This window comes from Equus caballus, chromosome 7 (assembly GCF_041296265.1).
Source record: "Equus caballus isolate H_3958 breed thoroughbred chromosome 7, TB-T2T, whole genome shotgun sequence".
Taxonomy (NCBI): domain Eukaryota; kingdom Metazoa; phylum Chordata; class Mammalia; order Perissodactyla; family Equidae; genus Equus; species Equus caballus.
Window position 1 is genome coordinate 56682082 of NC_091690.1, and position 19661 is coordinate 56701742.

The 19661-nt window shown below is 40.6% G+C and overlaps 1 protein-coding gene across 4 annotated transcripts in view; it reads right to left on the reverse strand.

Moving 5' to 3' along the window:
- Positions 1-19661, reverse strand: part of FAT3 (FAT atypical cadherin 3) — a 617178-nt gene that overhangs the window by 160082 nt on the left and 437435 nt on the right. For all 4 annotated transcript variants that reach the window (XM_023645581.2, XM_023645579.2, XM_070273207.1 and 1 more), the window contains exon 4: positions 19044-19105. In XM_023645581.2, the coding sequence (XP_023501349.1) occupies positions 19044-19105 (62 nt within the window). The remainder of the gene's footprint in view (positions 1-19043; positions 19106-19661) is intronic.

The following is a 19661-nucleotide window of genomic DNA, read 5'->3' on the forward strand; positions in this document are numbered from 1 at the left end:
TGCCTATCCTAGGCACTGAAGGAATTGTGTAGAAGTGAACTAAAATCAACTTTAAGTTAAGAACAATGTAACAGCTAAAACACAGGAGTAAAAGCAAAAAAAAGACTCTGTCACTAAACACTGAAAAAAATCTTCCATATATGTTCATACATCATCTCATACATCATTCACATTTTTCAGACATTTTAAACATAGCACTATCAAACTTACGTCTCCTGTTAGGTAGGTGAGAAAGCCATTCGAGATAATTCTGACATTCTAATAACATAATTAGCTACCTGATCTGTAGGAGGGTGAGTCATCATGAGCCTCCTGACAGACCTGTGAGATGGGATAAAACGGGTCACCTTTGGAAATACAAGGCACACACCCACAATTCTATGGATGCACTTTAGCTGAAGAGCTGAATTAGGTTCCCCCACTGGAAGGCAAGCACGTATATTTGACTGTGGATATTGCTGCTTTCCCTAGTCCTGAAAATGCCCTTCTGCTTTTGTATCTATTGGGTACAATATTATTGATTATGCCAGGACTATGCTAGGTTTCAGGAACAATGAAACATGCAGGGTTTTTGCCTTGAAGAAGAAGGAAACTAACAATAGTTGATATTTTGCTATAGGTAAGGCATTCTACTAATCTCTCTACATAGGCTTTCTACATAGCATTTATAAGAACTTGATGAGGTGGTTGTTATTATCCCCATTTTACAGCTGAGGATACTGAAACTATCATAGACTACAAATATGCTCTAGATCATTCAGCAAATATATGGCAGAATCTTGATTCAAACCCTGGTCAGCTGGAACCTACACCCAGGCTCTTTCCAGCCTAGAGCAACAGGTTTCTTCCAGCTATGCAAACAGGCCATGGGTTTCCATTCTCTGTTAGGACATCAGACGACTACAATAGTTATAAAAGGGAAACCACTCTCACTTCCCTCAATGAATCTCTCTCTAGATTCCATCTCTACACAGTTGCAATTCATGTGGGATGCAGGATTCATCAGACAACGTGGTCCTGGTGAGTGAACCGCCTACTCTTTGGGGTCAAATCCCAAGTACACATGCAGTGAAGAAGAAAACTAAAATGCATGGACCCTAAGTCAAACGCACCGGTGCTAGAAACAATGCAGTTGCCAGAGTGGTTACAATACGCAGAGTTAAGAACTTTACGGGAATGAGGAAAACTAAAATACATGTAAATTTATAAGAAAAAAGAAGGAGAATTATCTTTCTACATTTTTTTCAGAAAATGCTTATAATAGGCTTCTCTTTTGCACAAGAGTGGACCAATCCTGAGATCATATTCTGATGGTGAATGAGAGGGGCTAATAGAGCAGGTAGCAGCTGGCATGATGACCACATCACTTCATCTAAAGTGAAGAAACACAAATGAAGCCAACCACATTTATGATGTCTATACAGATCTGCTTCCGACAACTGTGGGAAATAACTACCCTGTGTTTCCCTTAGGTCTCCTGCTCAATCCCCAAGTTTTGCCCATTTTCCCCAGTCTCTTTTATCTTACTGATATACCCACCTGTGTTTTGGTAGCAATCTCCTTACACCTGGATCTGTCTCCTCTTAACACGCAACCTGATCTCAGTCTCTTCCTGACTCTAACGTCCCCTTTTACCAGAAAAATTATCTTTGTGTATGACTGTCATCAATATTATCCTTCTGCTCAAAAACCTTTCATTGTTCTGTACTTCCTCATATTTCTAGTCAGAACTACTACCTTGGTCTCCCCCTTCTACTGCTCTCCAAAGCCTACTTTCCTTGGCAGTTGGGCTACCCTTGTCATAATCTCCCAAGGGTGCCATATCCACCCCCTATATGTCTGTACTGGGACCATGAATACTCTCTCCTTTTCCCTTGCTCCTCTTCTTATCCAAAGCCCAGGTCAAGTCTCTTGTCCTCCATAAATACCTCCATGGTAAGTGCAGCCCTTAACTCTTACAGGACATACAAGTTCTTTCTGTTGGGTACATAATTTTATTACGTACTGTCCCACAGTTAATTATTGCTTCACTTGTTTTATTCTGGTATCCACAACTGTTTTAGGGTAACCTTGAGTATAATTACTATGTTTTATGTGTTGGAAGTACACATGTGTGTGCGTGTGCATGTGCACATGTCTGTCTATAGTTATTTATTATATTAACCATGGTCTGTTAACCAAATCTCATACCAAATATTTATACATTCTCACAAATGATAATTTATGTAGATTTAATATCAAGAGTATTCCCAGAACATTTTATTACATTTATAGATAAATTAGATTTTTAAAAGTAGGATAGTTGCCCTATGAGCCCCAAATGAGATACAAGAAAAAATTAAGGATTTTGTCAGGTAACCCCAACAGTTATCTCCTCTTAAAGAAGCAATAAAATAATCAAGACTGGGGTTTCTAGAACAGTTGGGAATTTCATGGATGACTCATTCATTCATTCATACATTTGTTCATTCAACTAAATAGTTCCAGAATGCCTATTAAATGCCAGGTACTGTGTCAGGTATCAAGGACATTATTGGTATCAAAACTATCTGTAAACAGTTTCTATTAAGCCAAAAGGAAAATGCAATTTTGTAGGAGAAAATACATGGAAATTGTCTGATATTCCAAAGTCTAGTGATAGCTGAATTAGGCTGAGGAACAAACTTGGTTGTCTTGATACAAAGACTTGTCCAGCTCCATTTGATTTCTATTTCAATCTCTATCATCGGCACACTTTGATTGCGGTTGGTCGGAGCCATTCAATTGTCATAGATCTACTCAAATTTTCTCTGTTTCTCTTTTTTTTTTGTGTGTTGGGGAATTATAATGTGGATGGCTTGGGGGGGTAGAAATTGGGAAAGCCAGTACACTGAGCCACTGAATTTTAGTGTGGGAAGTAATGTTTCTCCACTTGTTAATGAATTCTTGGACAACTCAATGGCATCACTCCAAAAATGTCCTGCTGGAGTGGAGGATTATCTCACATGGGTCATTACACTTCCAAGCTTTAAATCTCAGAATGAGCGTTAAATTAAAATTCTCTGCACCTAGTAGGCAGAACATTGTGACACTCAAAAGATGTGAAAGTGCTAAATGAATTCTGAGCAATAATATTATCATCACTGCATATTTATTGAGCTCAACAGGGTGCTAAGTACTTGAACAGACAGATAATACAAGCAGCCTATGCAAGAAAAAGTAACAGCAATAGTCTTATAAGAACTCACCCATTCATCTGCTTTAGGAATAGACAGTGTAACTAGACTTGTTAGAAATAGTCTCCTCTTTTCAAAAGTATCCTCAAGTTTCTCTATGCTTTTGTTTGATTTGAAAGTGGCCGATTTTCTACAGTTACCATTTATGAATGTGGCCAAGACTCCCAATTTCAAAATTACCATAAGAATGTTGCAAGCATTAAACTGAAGAACTTCATCCCCTTGCAAAGGGAAATTACAAATGGATATTTTTGGGAAATCTTAAATAAATCAGTTGCAAAATATGACATACATATCATTATATTTTTTATTCAACTGGGAAAATATGCACTTCCAAAATTAATAGTATTGCTCGTTTTAACTAGCCTTCAATTTTCTGAAAAAAATACATACATCTGAAAGCCAAAAGAATTTAAATAGTTTAGTCTAAAATTAAAGAGTGCAAATATTCAAAGTTAAAGCATCAAGCAAATTTCCTATTTTTAGCAAATCTAGACACAAAGAGAGGAAGAGTTAAAGTACAGTATACCCAATATGTCTGCGCAAGAACCAATATGCATGTGGATGAGCACAAAGAATACCTTTGCATATACAGAAACTAATTGAATTTCAGAATCCTGATTTTCTTTATTTAAATGCCAGCCCATCAGGGTTATAAGAAAAAAAATTAAGCACTTTAGAGAAAATGGGTTATAAACTGTCATTGTTGAGTTTAGTATTCTGACAACTTTGAAAGTAACTATAAGGTAATTTCCCAAGTTGGTAGCTAAAATAATGGAACATCTGGATGCCATTGAAATATATGACAATCAAGGAGAGAACAGAAAAGCAGTGGGAACAATGCTTTTCCTTTGCTTGTAATTCTTTGTGGTTTTGAACTCTTGCTCCAAACCGTGGTTGTGGCAGTCAAGGGTGGCTCCCTTCTCAAAGATTCACCCTTCATTCCTGATTGGCTGAGTCCATCCCTGGGCCTCCTTATCATATACAGAAGCTGCACTTTCCATGGGCTTGCCTTTTTAATCTGCTGTCAAACCTTATGCCTGAACATCTGTGTGAAGTGATAAGCAGTGTACAGTCATAGGTAAATTGGTCAGAGTGCTGATTTCAACCTTGTAGGCTGAGTCTGACCTATAGAAATGTGGCATCTCCAGATAATACCATTTATTAAGCAACCACAGAGTCCAGTGCATTCTGTCCTTCTGGGGACAAGTGACCCTATCGTGATCGACATAATGACGTTGAACTGTAAAGACAAATGATCCAGATACATATGTCTTAGCAATTGGCAACCTCATAGACAGTGCTTCCTTCTATGGTTTCTGGACTGGCTTTGTCATTTGTCAGATGTCTAAAGTTATATATTATGTTGTTGGAAATATCTAGGCACGGGCCTATATAGCTAAAGCTCCTCCCAGATAAGAGCTAATTTTAATTGAGTTGAGATTCATTTTCTCCTTCTTCTGTCTAACCATAATAAAGAGAAGGGGGAAAGAACATTTTTTCAATCCAATTCAGCCAATACTTTGAGTCTAATAGGCATAACCTCAATGTCAAGAGGAAAACAAAAATAGTCAATAAGGATCTTGTAATCTATGGTCTCACAACCAGACACACATTCATGAATTATATATTTCTTTACATTTTTCCCCTCAAAAAGGGACATTTCATAGAAGCTTATTATTTTTCCTGCCCTCCCTTACTAAAAACCACACTGCAAGGTTGTCTGAAAGCGAAGTCTCTCTGAGTACAGAGATGACTTATTCTTGGCATGCACACCAGAGTCTTTCCAGAGTCCCTTTTATTTAACAGCTCCAAGTTGGAACTGAGGTGGCATGTGGAAGGGCTGCCCTTCTTTCTACCAGTTCTACTGGCATCATCTGATGGGATTTTGCTTTTAAACATGGGAAGGCATATGTGCCCTCTCAAAGACATGTCAAGCCTCAGCTGCAGTTTGGTTTGGATCCTTTCCCTCCTTTTACACCACAATTTGTCACGAGTGGAGAATGCAGACAGCTATGCCAAATGTGAATGTCACTTGCATGCCCACATTTGGCAAATGTTTACCCAAATCTTTAATTTGGGATTTAAATAGTCCATTTTCTAGTAGATGATTTCTCAGGTACTGTTTAGTGCTGAAATTTTATGATCCTGTGGGATTTATATGCACTTTTGTGAAAAGATGCTTATAATATGTCATTTTGCCTTCAATGAGAAAATATTAAAGGTAGAATATTAATTTACAATGGAAGAGAGGGGGCAAACATTCAGATGTCTAAGGTTACAAATTTATGTTACATGTTCAGGTTTCTGATATAATTTTCCAAATGACATGAGTTAACATCCAATAGTCTTTTTTTCGAGTGTTTCAGAGAGATTTATGTAAAAATTCTCCTGTGCTGTATAATTTTTCCTTCAATAAGTGGATACTATAAGGTAAAGCATTACAACTCCAGCCAACAGAAAGATTTGTTCACATTTGTGGGTGGTCTGGTCAAGGGTCTGAAGTAATCTGCTAAACAACATGAGATCATGTCCAGGGCCGTTCTCTCAGCTGATCCACAGGCAGGAAGGAGGGTAAGTAAACATGTGCCTGGCAGTGGGCACCCAAATGACACTACAGAAGTGTGAGCAGGGAAGCTAGGGGGCTGGGCTGTATCCATGCAGCTTTCCAGAAAAAGTGAAGGATGATCCACTACTTAAGGTCATTAAAAACCCTACCACGGACTGCTCTTTAATGCAATTCCACACCCCCAAAAAAGAACATATTGAATGTGAATTTGCTAAGAAAGAAAAATATCCACAATAAATTGATAGATGAAAAAAGGGGGTTACAAAACAATATGTATAATATTATTTCAATCTTTCTACTAGAAATTGGACAAATTTTATGCAGGATTATATACAATATATGAGCTTAGATACATAAATGCAAAAAAAGTTCTGAAAGTTTATACTCTAAAATGTAAACAGTGATCATCATTGTATTGGGAAATTATGAGTGTTAAATTCTTCTCTTTTGCTTTCTCTCTCTCTTTCTTTCTTTCTTTTTTTTTTTTTTTACAATGAACGTGTATCATATATTACACGTTTCTGGTACATCATAGTTACACGTTTCTAATTATTCTATAGTCAGAAATAACTGTATTTAAAAAAATCCTACCATAGGCACTATGTAGTTTCTAAAAGAAGAGTTTCGAAATAGACTCCAATTTTCTCCCTTTCACTGAGGTGTATATACACATCCTTTAAACCACTAGAAATTGAGTTCACTCTTCCTTACATATTGATGTCCTTGTGATATGACAGGAACTTTTAAATGAATTGCTCCTGGAAGCATGATTCTTGAAGACGGGAAATGGTTTTGCGCATGTATCAAAGCACACATCATGGATCTGTCATGGCCTCGCACAGAGTGATCGGTAATTCTTTATCCTGAGGTGCAGCAAGCATGTCGTGGCTACCACTGATAGAGACAGAACATCTCCTGTTGTAAAAATGCTAAATAAAAACTCCATCATATTCTCTAGCTGGAACCAAAGAAGCACGTCTCTAACCCCTTCGTTCTACAAGAGCCCTGTCTCCTGCTGGACAGGCTATCATGTTGCTTTAAATTTAACTGCTGACTTTCTGATTTCTCACTTACCTAATAAGAAAAAGTCTAAGGATGGTAATGATAGAACATGTAAAACCAAGACTTTGTCAAACTTATTCTCAGTAGTAAAGAGGTTGTCCCTAAACCGTGAAGAGAAAAATCCAGTCACTTGGTGTCCCGTGGGATGCCAAAAGTTGCTTTCACTGCCTTCAATTTTAAAACAAGACAAGAACTAAGTCAGTATCTCTTTATGTGGAGAAAGTTAAAAGACTTTTTAAGAACATGGGGCATGATCAGTACTCATTGCCTAATTTAGTGTCCTCATGAAGCTTCTTAAGAGGGCTATTAATAAGCACTTAAACATTTTTTAAAATGTTGAGCTTTTTCATTTTATTTGAAAAGTAGTATCCTAAAAGTAGATTTTATCTCAATTACATAATAGCAAATCATACATTAGCATGTGTCTTAGCCCCACATCCAAGTTTAAGATTTATCAGCATCATTAGAAGTGTATAGTGGCATGCCAGGAATTATAACAGGGCACCTCATGAAATATCTACGATCTCCCTTCTGAATTATATATTTATGATCTCCTGAGGATGATAGATTTCAGGTAGGTAAATGTGATTTAGGAACTGTTTTAAGGCTCCAAACACACACTGGGGTTGGCAAGCAGCCTCGGTACCGACTGGGATGCAGGGGGATGAAACCTTCTCTTTCCTACATGTCAGTGGGCGTTGCAAGAGGCCTGCGAACCTCTCCCCCAGGCACCTACTTTCTGTGGATCTCTGGGCAGTACAGATCACTGTACCTTGGGAGCACTGATTATCTTGTTTGTGGATTACCTGAAGTCCTAAATTTAAAAGTTTCACCAACATTCGTTGAGTTCCTATGATCTCCTAGCTATCGTGCCAGGTGCTGGAGGTACAAAGAGGAGAGAAACTCTCAGGAGAGGAGTTCCTTAGTTCTGGTCCTCCATCCTACTGTTGGCCTTCACCAAAGGCAGGACCAGGAAGAAGAGGATGCAGAATCTTCAGGGAGCTCATCCTGCAGCTTGCTAACACAGCTGAGGATGGCCTGAAGGAGAGATGGAGCTTGAAACTACTAAGGACAATGAATTTTGAATTATGGTTCTGTCGCTGAGTATTAACCATGCTGTGGATTACCTCCACTGAAAATCTCCTGACTACTCACGACCAGTTTATTATTTCCACACAAGTGATGTTTTGACATCTGAATGAAACAGAGAAAAATTCCCATTATATGTTTAAATATTAAACACACTTACTGCATTAACAACTAAACATGATTTAAGGCCTTAAAGTGGTTATGATTTTGAGGGAAAGCTACGGAGGTAGTGACAAGGCTGGGTAGGCCTGGAGATGGCTAGCCTGGAGAAGTTAGCTATCTGTCCCAGGCTAGTCTCAAGAATAACTAGTTTCTTGAGACCTTGGAGCTTTGACAATGCTACAGCTCTGCCATTTGAGCTTGGATGCCTTTGCCTCCATCTCAGATTCTGACTTAGAAAGCCAAGAGGACTGCAGGTCCTCCAGGAGAACCTCAGTGACTTTCTTTATAGCCAGGCCAGAACCGTGGTTGACTCTTCATTCAGCTTATCTTATGAGGATGAGCTGTTTCAATTTACAAGGTCACAGTCCATTTAAACGCATGCTAGCAAAGGAAAGATGACAAATCTCTGAAGCTTTGAGCTCTTCTTCAGAAAAGGAAGGAAGGAATTAATACTCTTTTGAGTGCATGAACTACTCTAAACACATGCATCAATGCTATCTCATTAAAGTAGCCTACGTATGTTCAACAACTATGAGCCAAACTATAAACACAATGCATAAAATAACGCACTAAGTGTCCTGAATTCTGCCACAGGACGACTCCTCCAGGAATCACAAGGAAAAATTTTACACTTGTAATCATAATAGCTAACATATACTAAACACTTAACATGTGAAATGTACATGCAACATGCCAATCCTCATAAAATCCTATGAAGAAGGTATTATTATTATTGTCCCAATTTTGCAGGTAAGGAAACTAAGGCTAGATAGATTAAGACAGGTTACACAGCTAGTGAGTGGCTAGGTCTGTCTGTCTCCAAATCCTGAACTTTAACCATCTCTGTTTACATCTGTGGTACAGATTAGTTTGATATAAACTTTAAAAGGACTATTATAATTATGACATTATTTTATAAGAAATGTTTGCTTTCTCACTAAGTTAGATTGAGCGACTGTGTAAAATACACACGGTGCTTTCATCCAAAAAGATGAAATAACCAAATTTATTACAGGTTTTCTCAATTTTAAAGGAACTGATGGTATTTGCCCCAACATACCAACCTATTTTCCTTGGCCCTAACATCCAAGACTCTCCTGACTTATCTTCCTTATAGTGATCTGCATCCTGCTGACAGCCCTCTCAGCATTTCACTAAATCAGTCTTGCCACAAAATAGATGAGGTTGGTAGCCCCTGATTTGCCACAAAAGCAAGTCACTTGAAAGGTCTCCAAACAACGGCTCATTTGAACAAAGCTGTCTGCAGCAAGCAGGAAGCTAGCCAAAGGAGTTTTTCCTTTTTATTAATAGAGGCACATGAATCGGAATCTCATGTTCTGAACCCTCTGCTGTTACATTTTTTATTTTCCCACAGACAGACTTAAAGTGTTCAACCAGGTCATACACATCTGGTGTTAGGCACGGGCTTGGATGGTTTCTGAAGGGTCCAAATGAAATCGGACTAGACGGATCATTCCGTATCAGAGAGTGTGCTGCACAAGATAAACTAGGAAAGCAACACATTGGAAAAAAAGGGAAAAGGGGCTTCGAATCACAGGCAGAAGGTCAATTTATCATCACTGTGCTACGGGGAGAAGCCAGCCCCGGCTTCCGGGATTTGTGATTCACAGTGGGGAGCTCTCATGATTGTTCAGAGCCATGGAGGGAAATCTGAACCTCTTCTCTGAGGAAGAATAAGCCATTGGTGTGACATCAGACCCACAGGGTAAGAGCTTCTCCTCCACACCCCCACAGGACCCAACCAGCACCTGCCCTAGGAGCTGGAAGGAAGCAGCAGCACAGCACCACATTCGGAAACCATTCACAAGGTGAAAACAAAAGCAGAGCCTCCGCTCCTGCAGCCTGAGTGCCCAGCTCAACAAGCTGTGACCCGCCTGGAGCAATTATCAGGCCAAGCAGCACCCAGTCAGCAGAGCGCAAAAGCTGGCTCATTTCCATTCCCAGGCTGAGCCACCGGATGGATGGACCTTCTCAGGTCCGGGGTAACAGGTTTCATGAACTGTTGCTCTACTAATTAGTGTTCAGATTTAAGGGGAAATAAAACAAACGCAACCTTTCACAAACAGGTACATTAGAAGTGGTTATTTGTGGAGTCAAGGATATATTCCAGACAACTCTCCTAGAGTATAGAAGTGTTTGCCTGCAGATTATTAACTTGGAGGCTAACCAGGGGCACAAACAAGCAAAGCTAAGAAATGAACTGCCAGCCGTAGACACAGCACACGTGCAGCTCCATGTAATCCAAGGACCCAAAGCAACCCCTCCCTTCCTCGGTTCAGATGGAGATGGGTGGGAAGAGAGCCCTCAGCTGAGATCCTAACCGAGTCCTCACACTCGGTCATTTCAAACCTCAACAGGGTTCTCTTAAGACTCAGCCCTGGGCCTATTCCTTATATTTTTATGGGTCCAAAGGGGCTCATTGAGAAAAAATGTGGAGTGAAGAGATGACAAGAAACTAATTGCATTGTACAGTATATGTGAATTACTTCCATTGCGAGAGGATTACAAATTATGAGGTAGGTAAGAAAAGAAATCTTCCTTTATAGCAAATGGTGCAAAACAGAGCTCATTGGCTTACACAGTGTTAAAAAAAATGAAGGTGTCAACATCTCATATAGCGAGATTTGGCACGTCGATCTGATTTAGTTTCTTTTGAAAACCATAAGACTTTCTGATGAAATTGGGCCTACCTGCTTCCATATCTGTCACTGGCTGAGCCTCTTTAGAAGGTGACACCCACCATATTTCCCCAGTCTACCCCTAGCTGCACACATGCTGCTCCTCTGAATTATCCGCCCAGCCCTGTGGGCATCTTGCAATCTCTGTTTTGAACAAGCTATCTCTGAGAATCAATATTTGCTTTGAAAAATTTGTTTGTGTATCTGATTCAATATTTAGGCTTTGGTCAACTGGGAAGACAAAGTGGTAGTGGTATGTCTGCAATTTACACTGCTGGGAAAGTCTCACAAAGGGTCGTTTTTAAAGGGCCGCACCAACCTAGACTGTTCTGCAGGAACTGGAATGGCAACCCTTGCTCTTACCTCATATGCCCATGTGCACACACACAGACACATACACCACCACCACCAGTATCACCACCACCAATTCTCCTCATTTAACTGGACTGAAGTGCCAAAGGCCACCCCTGACTGGCCTGCTGAACCCTCCTGGGGCACTATGTAAGACTTAAGAGTGACACTGATTTAGAAAAACCTCTTGCTGGGGAGGGGTTTGTTCTTGAGCGAGAACAATTCCTGTGGGTAAAGGGACAGGACTTCTGGGGAAAGATGCCCTGGAAACCCTTACAGAAGAGAGTGGGAAAGCAGGTGCTCAGGAAGGCAGGCATGTGAGGTGAGGTGGCAGTTAGGAACCAACGGATGCCAAGAGATGGCCTTCTGGGATGAATTTTAACTTGGGGGCTACTTCTCCCTTGAAGTATGGAGCATGGAGCATGGAAAGAATGGCATTTAGATGGAGGTTTTAGCCTCCCACACTGTATAGTTGCCCCAGACCCTTAGTAAAGTCTGATGCATGTATACAGCCTTGTAAGGTGGTGGTGTGAGAAGAGAGGGGGCAGGGACAGACCAGTAAATGAAGTCTGGCCTGCTGCATTAGTTTGTTAGGACTGCCATAGCAAATGCCTGAGACTTGGGGCTTAAACAACAGAAATTTATTTTCTCACAATTCTAGAGGCTGGAAGTGTGAGTTGAAGGTGTCAGTAGGGTTGGTTTCTTATGAGGCCTCTCTCCCTGGCTTGTAGATGTCTGTCTTCTCCCTGTGTCTTGACCTGGCCTTCCCTCCGTACATGTCTGTGTCTAAATTTCCTCTTCTTATAAGGACACCGGTCATATTGGATCAGAGCCCATCTTAATGACCTCATTTTAACTTGTTTACTTCTTCAAAGACTCCAAACACAGTCACATTCTGTGATACTGGGGGTTAGGACTTCAAAACATGAATTCGGAAGGGATACAATTCAGCTCCTAATACCTGCTCTACAGTCACTCTTCACTGGACTCCAAGCTGGGACGCACAGTGTGGGCACAGCATCCTCTCAGGTGACTTTGTGCAGGAGCTCAGGGCAGTGCCCAGCAGGAGAGCAAGCCCCTGTCCAGAGCTAGGCTGGCAGTGAAGAGCAGAGTAGGAGGCTCTGAGGAGCAGCTGAGGGAGTAGTGAATGAACACCCAAAGAGTATAAGAGAAAACCTCCTCATACATGGATATGCTGATCCTTGAGGGTGGGCTGCCCTGACACCTGGTAAGTCTGTTAAAAAACACGAGTGGGAAAAGGTGCTTCAATTTGCCACATTTCAATGTGCTGATGGATGTTTAGGGCCTTATCTGTTCTATAAAAAGAGGAAGACCTATACTGGACACTACTATGAAGTGGTTGCATGACCTTGGATCTCTCTCTTCTCTTTTCTAGTTCTCAGTTTCTGCATCTACATAATGGGAGAGAAGCAGTTTAGATGATATGAATGAAAAACAGCCCCTTGATGCCAAGACAGCAGTAACTGTAGTAGCTCATGAATAATCAGCAGTTTAGTCTGTAACTGACCTCAGTGTGAAAGGCAAAGACAACGACAAAAAGGTATGGTAGGAAAAACACACTAATACCAATAACAGAACCTTAGTGCCTAGCCAAACGCCGAGCCCTGAATAAGCATTTGATAAAGCTTTTAAGACAGGAAGAAAGGACGGAGTCAGTTTCCATGAACTTTATTGAAGTTGACACAACATGAATATGAACAACTGAGGCTTGAGAAGGCGGGTCCTAGAAGGATGGAGTGGGAAGAGAGGGGGTGGTGCTCTCTTGGGAGCTCTAGAAAACAGAAGTCACGACCACTCTCCTTCTAAGTAAGGGTGGTACCTGCTTCAGGGCTGTTTTTGTGTACAGGTACACCATCCTTTTGAGGGCCTGCTGGTGCTTCCCACAAAGTTTTTTGAGGGTGGCAGAAAAAAGAACCTGCTAAGAGAAACTTCCATCTCTCTTGGAGTTAAATCATCAAAGTATGGATTGCTTAATGGATTGAAATAGGCCGGCAATTCTTCACCACCAGAAATTACCATCATTTCAAAAGCAGACGCTTACAAGAGTAAGAAAGCACTGAGGATGTGCACTCACCGAAGAAATCAATTTGCATCCTAAGGCAAGAGGAAATGTTATAAAAACTTACCAAAGAGCAGTATTTTTTTCTCTCAGAAAATAAAACTATAAAAAGGGATGAGAATTTCAGACAGGAAGAAAAATAGTCACATGAGGTACACCTTACAGAGGACGATGGATGAGTATGCTAAAGAGACAGATACTGAATAATTTACATTCCTATAGATGTAGCGTATTCCTCTGGAATGTGTTTTGTTATTTATACCAACTGCACTATAAAGTCTCGCCACATTCTCTGGGCTACTTCAAGTTACACGCTCACACACACAACATAATTTCTCATCTGCTGTCTTTATAATGGTTACTGGGCCTTGTCATCTTTTTTGATTTGCAAATAAAATACCTTCTCTTCTCTTTCGGAGACTTTTATCAGAACCATCCAGCCTTGAACAGAGAAGCATCTTGAGATCAAAAGCGAGGGAAAAGAATACTCTTTCAGCAAGTAAGATAAAGATTCACACATAATTAAGCCAGGACTATAGGCTTATTTAAGTGGATATATCTTTTAAGAACAATTGAACTGCTATATCCTAATCAAACTCCTGGGATCGGTGCTGAAAAGGAGGGAATTGACAAGGTGTTTGTTGAGGACAGAGGAGAAGGGAGGGGATGGGAAGGAGGGAGGGACAAACAATGGTTTGTAGTATCCACGTGTGCCAGGCCCTCTGTGTAGTTCATCCATGAGGTAAGGATTATTAACCTCATTTTACAGATAAGAAAATGGAGGACCAAAGTTAACGTGACAAAGTAGATGGAAAGAGGCAGAGTGTTCCATTCTTTTTGTCTTTGAGTCCATGCACTCTTCTGTGTGCTGATACCCCCTGCCCCTCCATGATCTCATCTGGGAATAAAATAAAGGTCTGAGAGTAAACATTCATTCACAGGACATTTATTAAGTGTCCTCTGTTTCCCAGACACTGGACTCCATGCTCTGAATACAGGGATGAGTAAGACAGTCGGTGCCGGCAACAGCCCTCATGGTTCACGGAATACATCATCTAACAGGCGGCGTCCTGAGCACTTTTCACTGGTCATTTCATATACTCTTTATACCAACCCTACGTTAGGAATTGTTATCCCCAATTTACCAATGAGGGAATGGGTGTCCAGAGAGGTTCAACAGCCTCTGTAAACTCTGAGCAGTCCCCAAATATAATCTCAGGGCTGCCTGAATTTACGATCCATGATTTCCCACAGTACTTTCATCCACTATCTTGATAAATCAAGTTTCATGCCCACAAGGAGTTTAAATCCAGTAGGTGAGAAAGCAATCTACACAAGTGCTTATAACAGAAGGAAGAATTGGTACATTTATTCCCTTATTCCCCAGCTGCCTTCTATGATAATGAGGTAATCAGAGTAAAGTCACAACCACTAGGCTAACACACTAATTCCCTATTTAGTCTGTGCATCCATTATGAACTGTCTGCAGCTATTTGCTGGAATTAGCCTTCTCCCCCTGCTATAATCATAACCGGCTATCAAGGAATGTATATGACTTTGAATAAGTGGGCTGAAAATTCCATATTTTTGATTTTATAGGAGGGATAGAAGATCAGGCCAATATTTTCACATAACAGACTTCCAAATTAGGCAAGAGTTAACACTTAGAATTCACCAAAGAAATACAAGCTGTACTTGTGAGTTTTTCTACAGTTCTTTGCTGCTCTTGTTTCTCTAGCAAGTCCCTTGGATTCTGATAATGATAACTTCTTTTAGAGTCATATATTTCAGGTGAATGCTCATAGACTCGAAAACCCTGATAGCCCATCACAGGCAAGCTAAATATCTTTAATTAATGTACAGGCAGAGTACCAGCAGTATACAATTAAAGGGCCTTCTATCATGGGGATAGCAAACTATAAACAAATCATTAATGGCCTCCTGGTTACCTATTCAGAAGTGTACCTGCCAGGTCAGCTTCTAAATGAGTCCTTTCAAGAGGAGTCAATTTTATTTCATAGGGAAGGAGAGAGATGAAATAGAGCCAGAAGGTTAATATGAGTTTAAGAGGAGCGTAGGGTTATCTTGGCAATTAAAGGCTCTCGAAGAGGTTAATTACCCACACCTAGCACTTACAACTCACACAGTGTATCAGCAGTTACAAAATTTGTGTACAGCAGAGAACTCTATTCTGTACTCTGATTGATATTATTTTACTCATTTTTTTTGCAGGGCTGAGTTAAAGCAATATTCTTTCCATAATCCATTCAGAAAAAAAGAAATGAATGTCATTCATACCATCACAGCAATGTTAGGTAGAAAAAAACAATGTGGCCAAGAATTGCACACTTTAGAGAGTAAGAACAAGAGAGTGTATGCATGAGACAGAAAAAAGGGAGAGATAGGGGCTGGCCCAGTGGTATAGTGGTTAAGTTCGCACGACCTGCTTTGGCAACCTGGGGTTCACGGTTTTGGATCCCAGGCGTGGAGCCACACACTGCTTGTCAAGCTATGCTGTGGTGGTGTCCCACATACAAAAAATAGAGGAAGATTGGCACAGATATTAGCTCAGGGACAATCTTCCTCATTAAAAAAGAAAACAAAAAGGAAAGACAGAGTGAGAGAGAGGGAGAGATTGAAATTCAACTGGTTTTTGAAACCTTAGCAGAAGAGTTTACTAAATGGAAGAGCACATAGGATGGGGATCCTGGGAGGTGGGCAGAGCAATTGTGTATATTTGAGGGCAAGCTGGTATGGCTCAGATGACCCACAGTTTTTAAAATCTCCACTCTGAAAACTTTAGGAAAGCCGGTTTGCTGCTTGTCAGCCAGAATCACGATGCGATTTGTATTAGACAACGACTCCCTTTGACCCACTGCCTTCACTCTGTTGAAATAAATTTCTAGGCCCAAGATGGAACTGGTCCTGCTGGGGGCCACGCCAGCAAACTGAAACTTAGATAACTTGTGTTTCTGTAAATGCTCTCCTTGACCAGAAACGCAGGATATCTAGTCGGCCAATCCCTAAACGCCAAGCCAACTTTGGGCTCTACTTATTTCCTTGTTCCTTCTCACCGCAAACAAGGTTGACTATGTGGCCCCAGCTGATAAGATATTTTCTGTTTTTTTCTTCCTTGTTCTTTACTCTTTATCCTATGAAAGCTTCCTGCCTTCCACCCATTTTGCAGTTCTCCAAATGGAGACAGTCTGCTTCATGAAGTATTAAAGTTTGATTCCATCACCTAAATTATCTTCCTTAATCATTTTTTAACAACCCTCAACCAAACCACCACCATCTCTCACCTGGCTCTCTCTAAAAGCCCCGCCTAGTCTCCTTGCTACTTGTGCCCTGCTCCAGACCATCTTGGCCCAGCAGAGGGGCCAGTGAGGTCTGACACTGGCAATCATATCATAGTTTTCCACTGAACTCAGGAAAACAATCAGAATCCTTACTACAGCCCTGTTTGCTTTCTCCAACTTGATTTCCTACCACCTTTACCCCCTTCACCTTCATACCCTGAATCACACTGACCTTGGTCATCACACTGCCCTTGAACAGAATCTTGGCTTCACATGACCAAACATCAGCTACTCAAAGAGGCCCTCCTAACCAGTCTCCTAAATGTTGCCTACCACCCCCTCACTCTCAGGCACTATCATGAAACCTTCTTTGAATGGCCTCAGAGAGCTTGCATCTGAAGTTATAGCATTCATTCAATTATCATGTGCCTCCCTAGCCTTCCTGTTCACTCTATCTCCACAATGTAGGACAGTCCCTGGGACCCGGTGGAGACCAGCGGTTGCCGCCTGTGGCTCCTTCTGCACACCAGTTCCTTGGAGCTACTATCCATCTTAGAGTGTGGAGATGAAGTCGCATCTTTAGGAGTGTTCAGGTATTATGACACCATAGAATAATTAAAATCACAATGATTATAATTACACTTTACTGAGCACCTACTTAGCACCAGATAATGGACTGAATGTTTTCCACATATTTCATATTTTAATCTCCCAACAACCCTATGAGGTTGGTAACTGCTACGCTCCACTACTTTCCTAGGCAGATTATACCGGGTACTGAGAAGTGATGTTCCAGACCCATCTGTGTTAGTCTAAAGAATCAAAATGTTTCGTCCGTATTTACGTAAGTCTGTAAAGGATGTGAACCCATTAAGGATTCTTTTGGGGAGTGCATTTAAACGTCTGGAAAACACTCTTGCGGCTTTTCCTGACAGTCATACTGTACCACACACGGCCTAAGCACACCATCTTTTCAGGCAGAAGGCAGTAGGTGATCTCAGGTAGATTCCCCAGCTAATGGGACAACCTCCCTCTTCCCTGCTGGAAGGTAATGGGTTCAACTATCTGAGAACACAGCCTCTCCAGGAGTCCTGGACCCTCTGCTGCAGAGGAAAGGAACACATAAATCTAAAACGAGGTGTTATTATTCTGGCAAACGTACTCTACTCCTGGACCAGGTACGTACTGCAGCCCATTAGTATGATTTTGAAAAAAGAATTATAATAATTATTTTTTGGCAGCCTGGAGTCTTTCATCTTTATGAGAGGATAGTAATGTTTTAAAAGGATTATCATAGTGCCACGTGATAATAATAATAATAATCCTTTATTATGTGTAATGCTTTAAAATTTTAAAAATACTTTGATATGAAATATAAGGTTTGATCCTAATCGTGATCCTTTGAGATATATGGAGTAGTAATTACTTGCCACATTTCACAGCAGGGGAAACTGAGGTCAGGGCAATTAAACAGCTTCTAAGGATTCAAGCTAATCATGGCAGGGGCACTCCAGGGCCCATGGTCACTGATTCCTAGTGCAGTCTTCTTTAAATAAATCATTACTGGTGAACTGAGTTAAAAAAGAACACCACAGGAGATCTGAGGGGTGGGAGTGTATGTGTATGTGTGTGTGTGTGTGTGTGTGTGTGTGTCTGTCTGTCTGTCTGTCTGTCTGTCTGTGTCAGGAGGCCCTGTGGATTCCAGTAAGCGATTCTTAGGAACTAACAGACCATTTTAGAAGCATAGACACATCATAAAACCTTAACAAAGCCCTAACTTTGCAGCACTGTCATCCATTCCATATCAGACTGTCACACTTAAATCAGAACGTCACACATACTACCCAGACTTCAAGCTTCCCAATAAAGATACTCAATATATACAGAAAGAATGTTCCACAAAGCTCTTTCATACCTATTGTCTCATCCCCCACCTTATGATGTTATTTTTTTTTTCCTCCAGAAATAATGCTCCTTTACTTTATACTGCTGCTGTTTCTGTCTTAATGAATTATAGGAGTACATTTTATGGTTTCAGAAACAGTCATCTTGGGCAGTGAATCAACTCGCAGCCTTCTCTTCCTCAACCCTCTCCCAAGGAAAGAAATGAGGAGCAAAGCAGCGCATTTCTTCACAAGGATATACTTCACTTTACCAGCAGCATTCTGCTCTTTTCTTTCTATATCTGAGGCTGCAGCGGCTCAGGGGGCTCTGCTCCTGAACTTTCTTTTCTGATTGTTGACAAAGGGGCCTGAAGTCAGGCAGAGATGCTGATCTACCTGCTTGTTTTCAGCAGAAGGCAACGGCGGCCCTGCCATGCATGGGTCCTCGGCGCGCAGGAGCGCATTCAGAGGAAGGCAGCAGTGATCTCCAAATTCAGACCCAATCAGCCCAAGAGAAGTATCTTCCTGTAGGAACGTGCTGCTCAAACACACTGAAGTTCTAGTTTACATTGAAGGTTAAAGAAGTTGAGTGAAAGTCAGTTTTAATGAATGCCGGTTCCCTCTATGCGCTTACCTCCAGAAAATGTTCTGCCTGCTGTTCTCGATCCAATTTCCTTGAAGTGGTTGTAATCAGACCTGCGTAGAAATGAGAATATTTGACTTTTAAATATCTGGGGCAAGTAGCTTACTGAGCACGGGAAATAAGTCCAGTTAAAGGAAAAGCAAAAATGATGAGAAAAAGTAACTCTCCGATCGCCAGTGACAATCAGATGGTCTCAAAATTATTCTTAAAAACAAAATAAAATTTACAAAGAAAACCTGAAAAATTTGTTTCTGTTCTGTTTGCCACAGTTGAGGTACTGTAATCACGTTGGGGATGTAAAAACTCACTAAAGACCTGTTGTTTTTCTGATAATGAGGAATTTCAATGACTCATTTGCATATGACTGAAATTCTACACTAGGAAGCTCATTAAAGATTTTAGAGTTCTTGAACAATTAATAAGTTGTTGATGCTGATTAGATTCAGGCTCTGAAACAGCACTTTCTTATTTAACTTTTCTACACTTATATAATTTTTTTTAATACTTGACAAAGAAGGTTATTTCTGTGATGACTACTTGTACAAATAATTATTTCAAATTTAAAAATTCTTAGATACCAAAGATCTCATACCGTAATTTTATCATTTT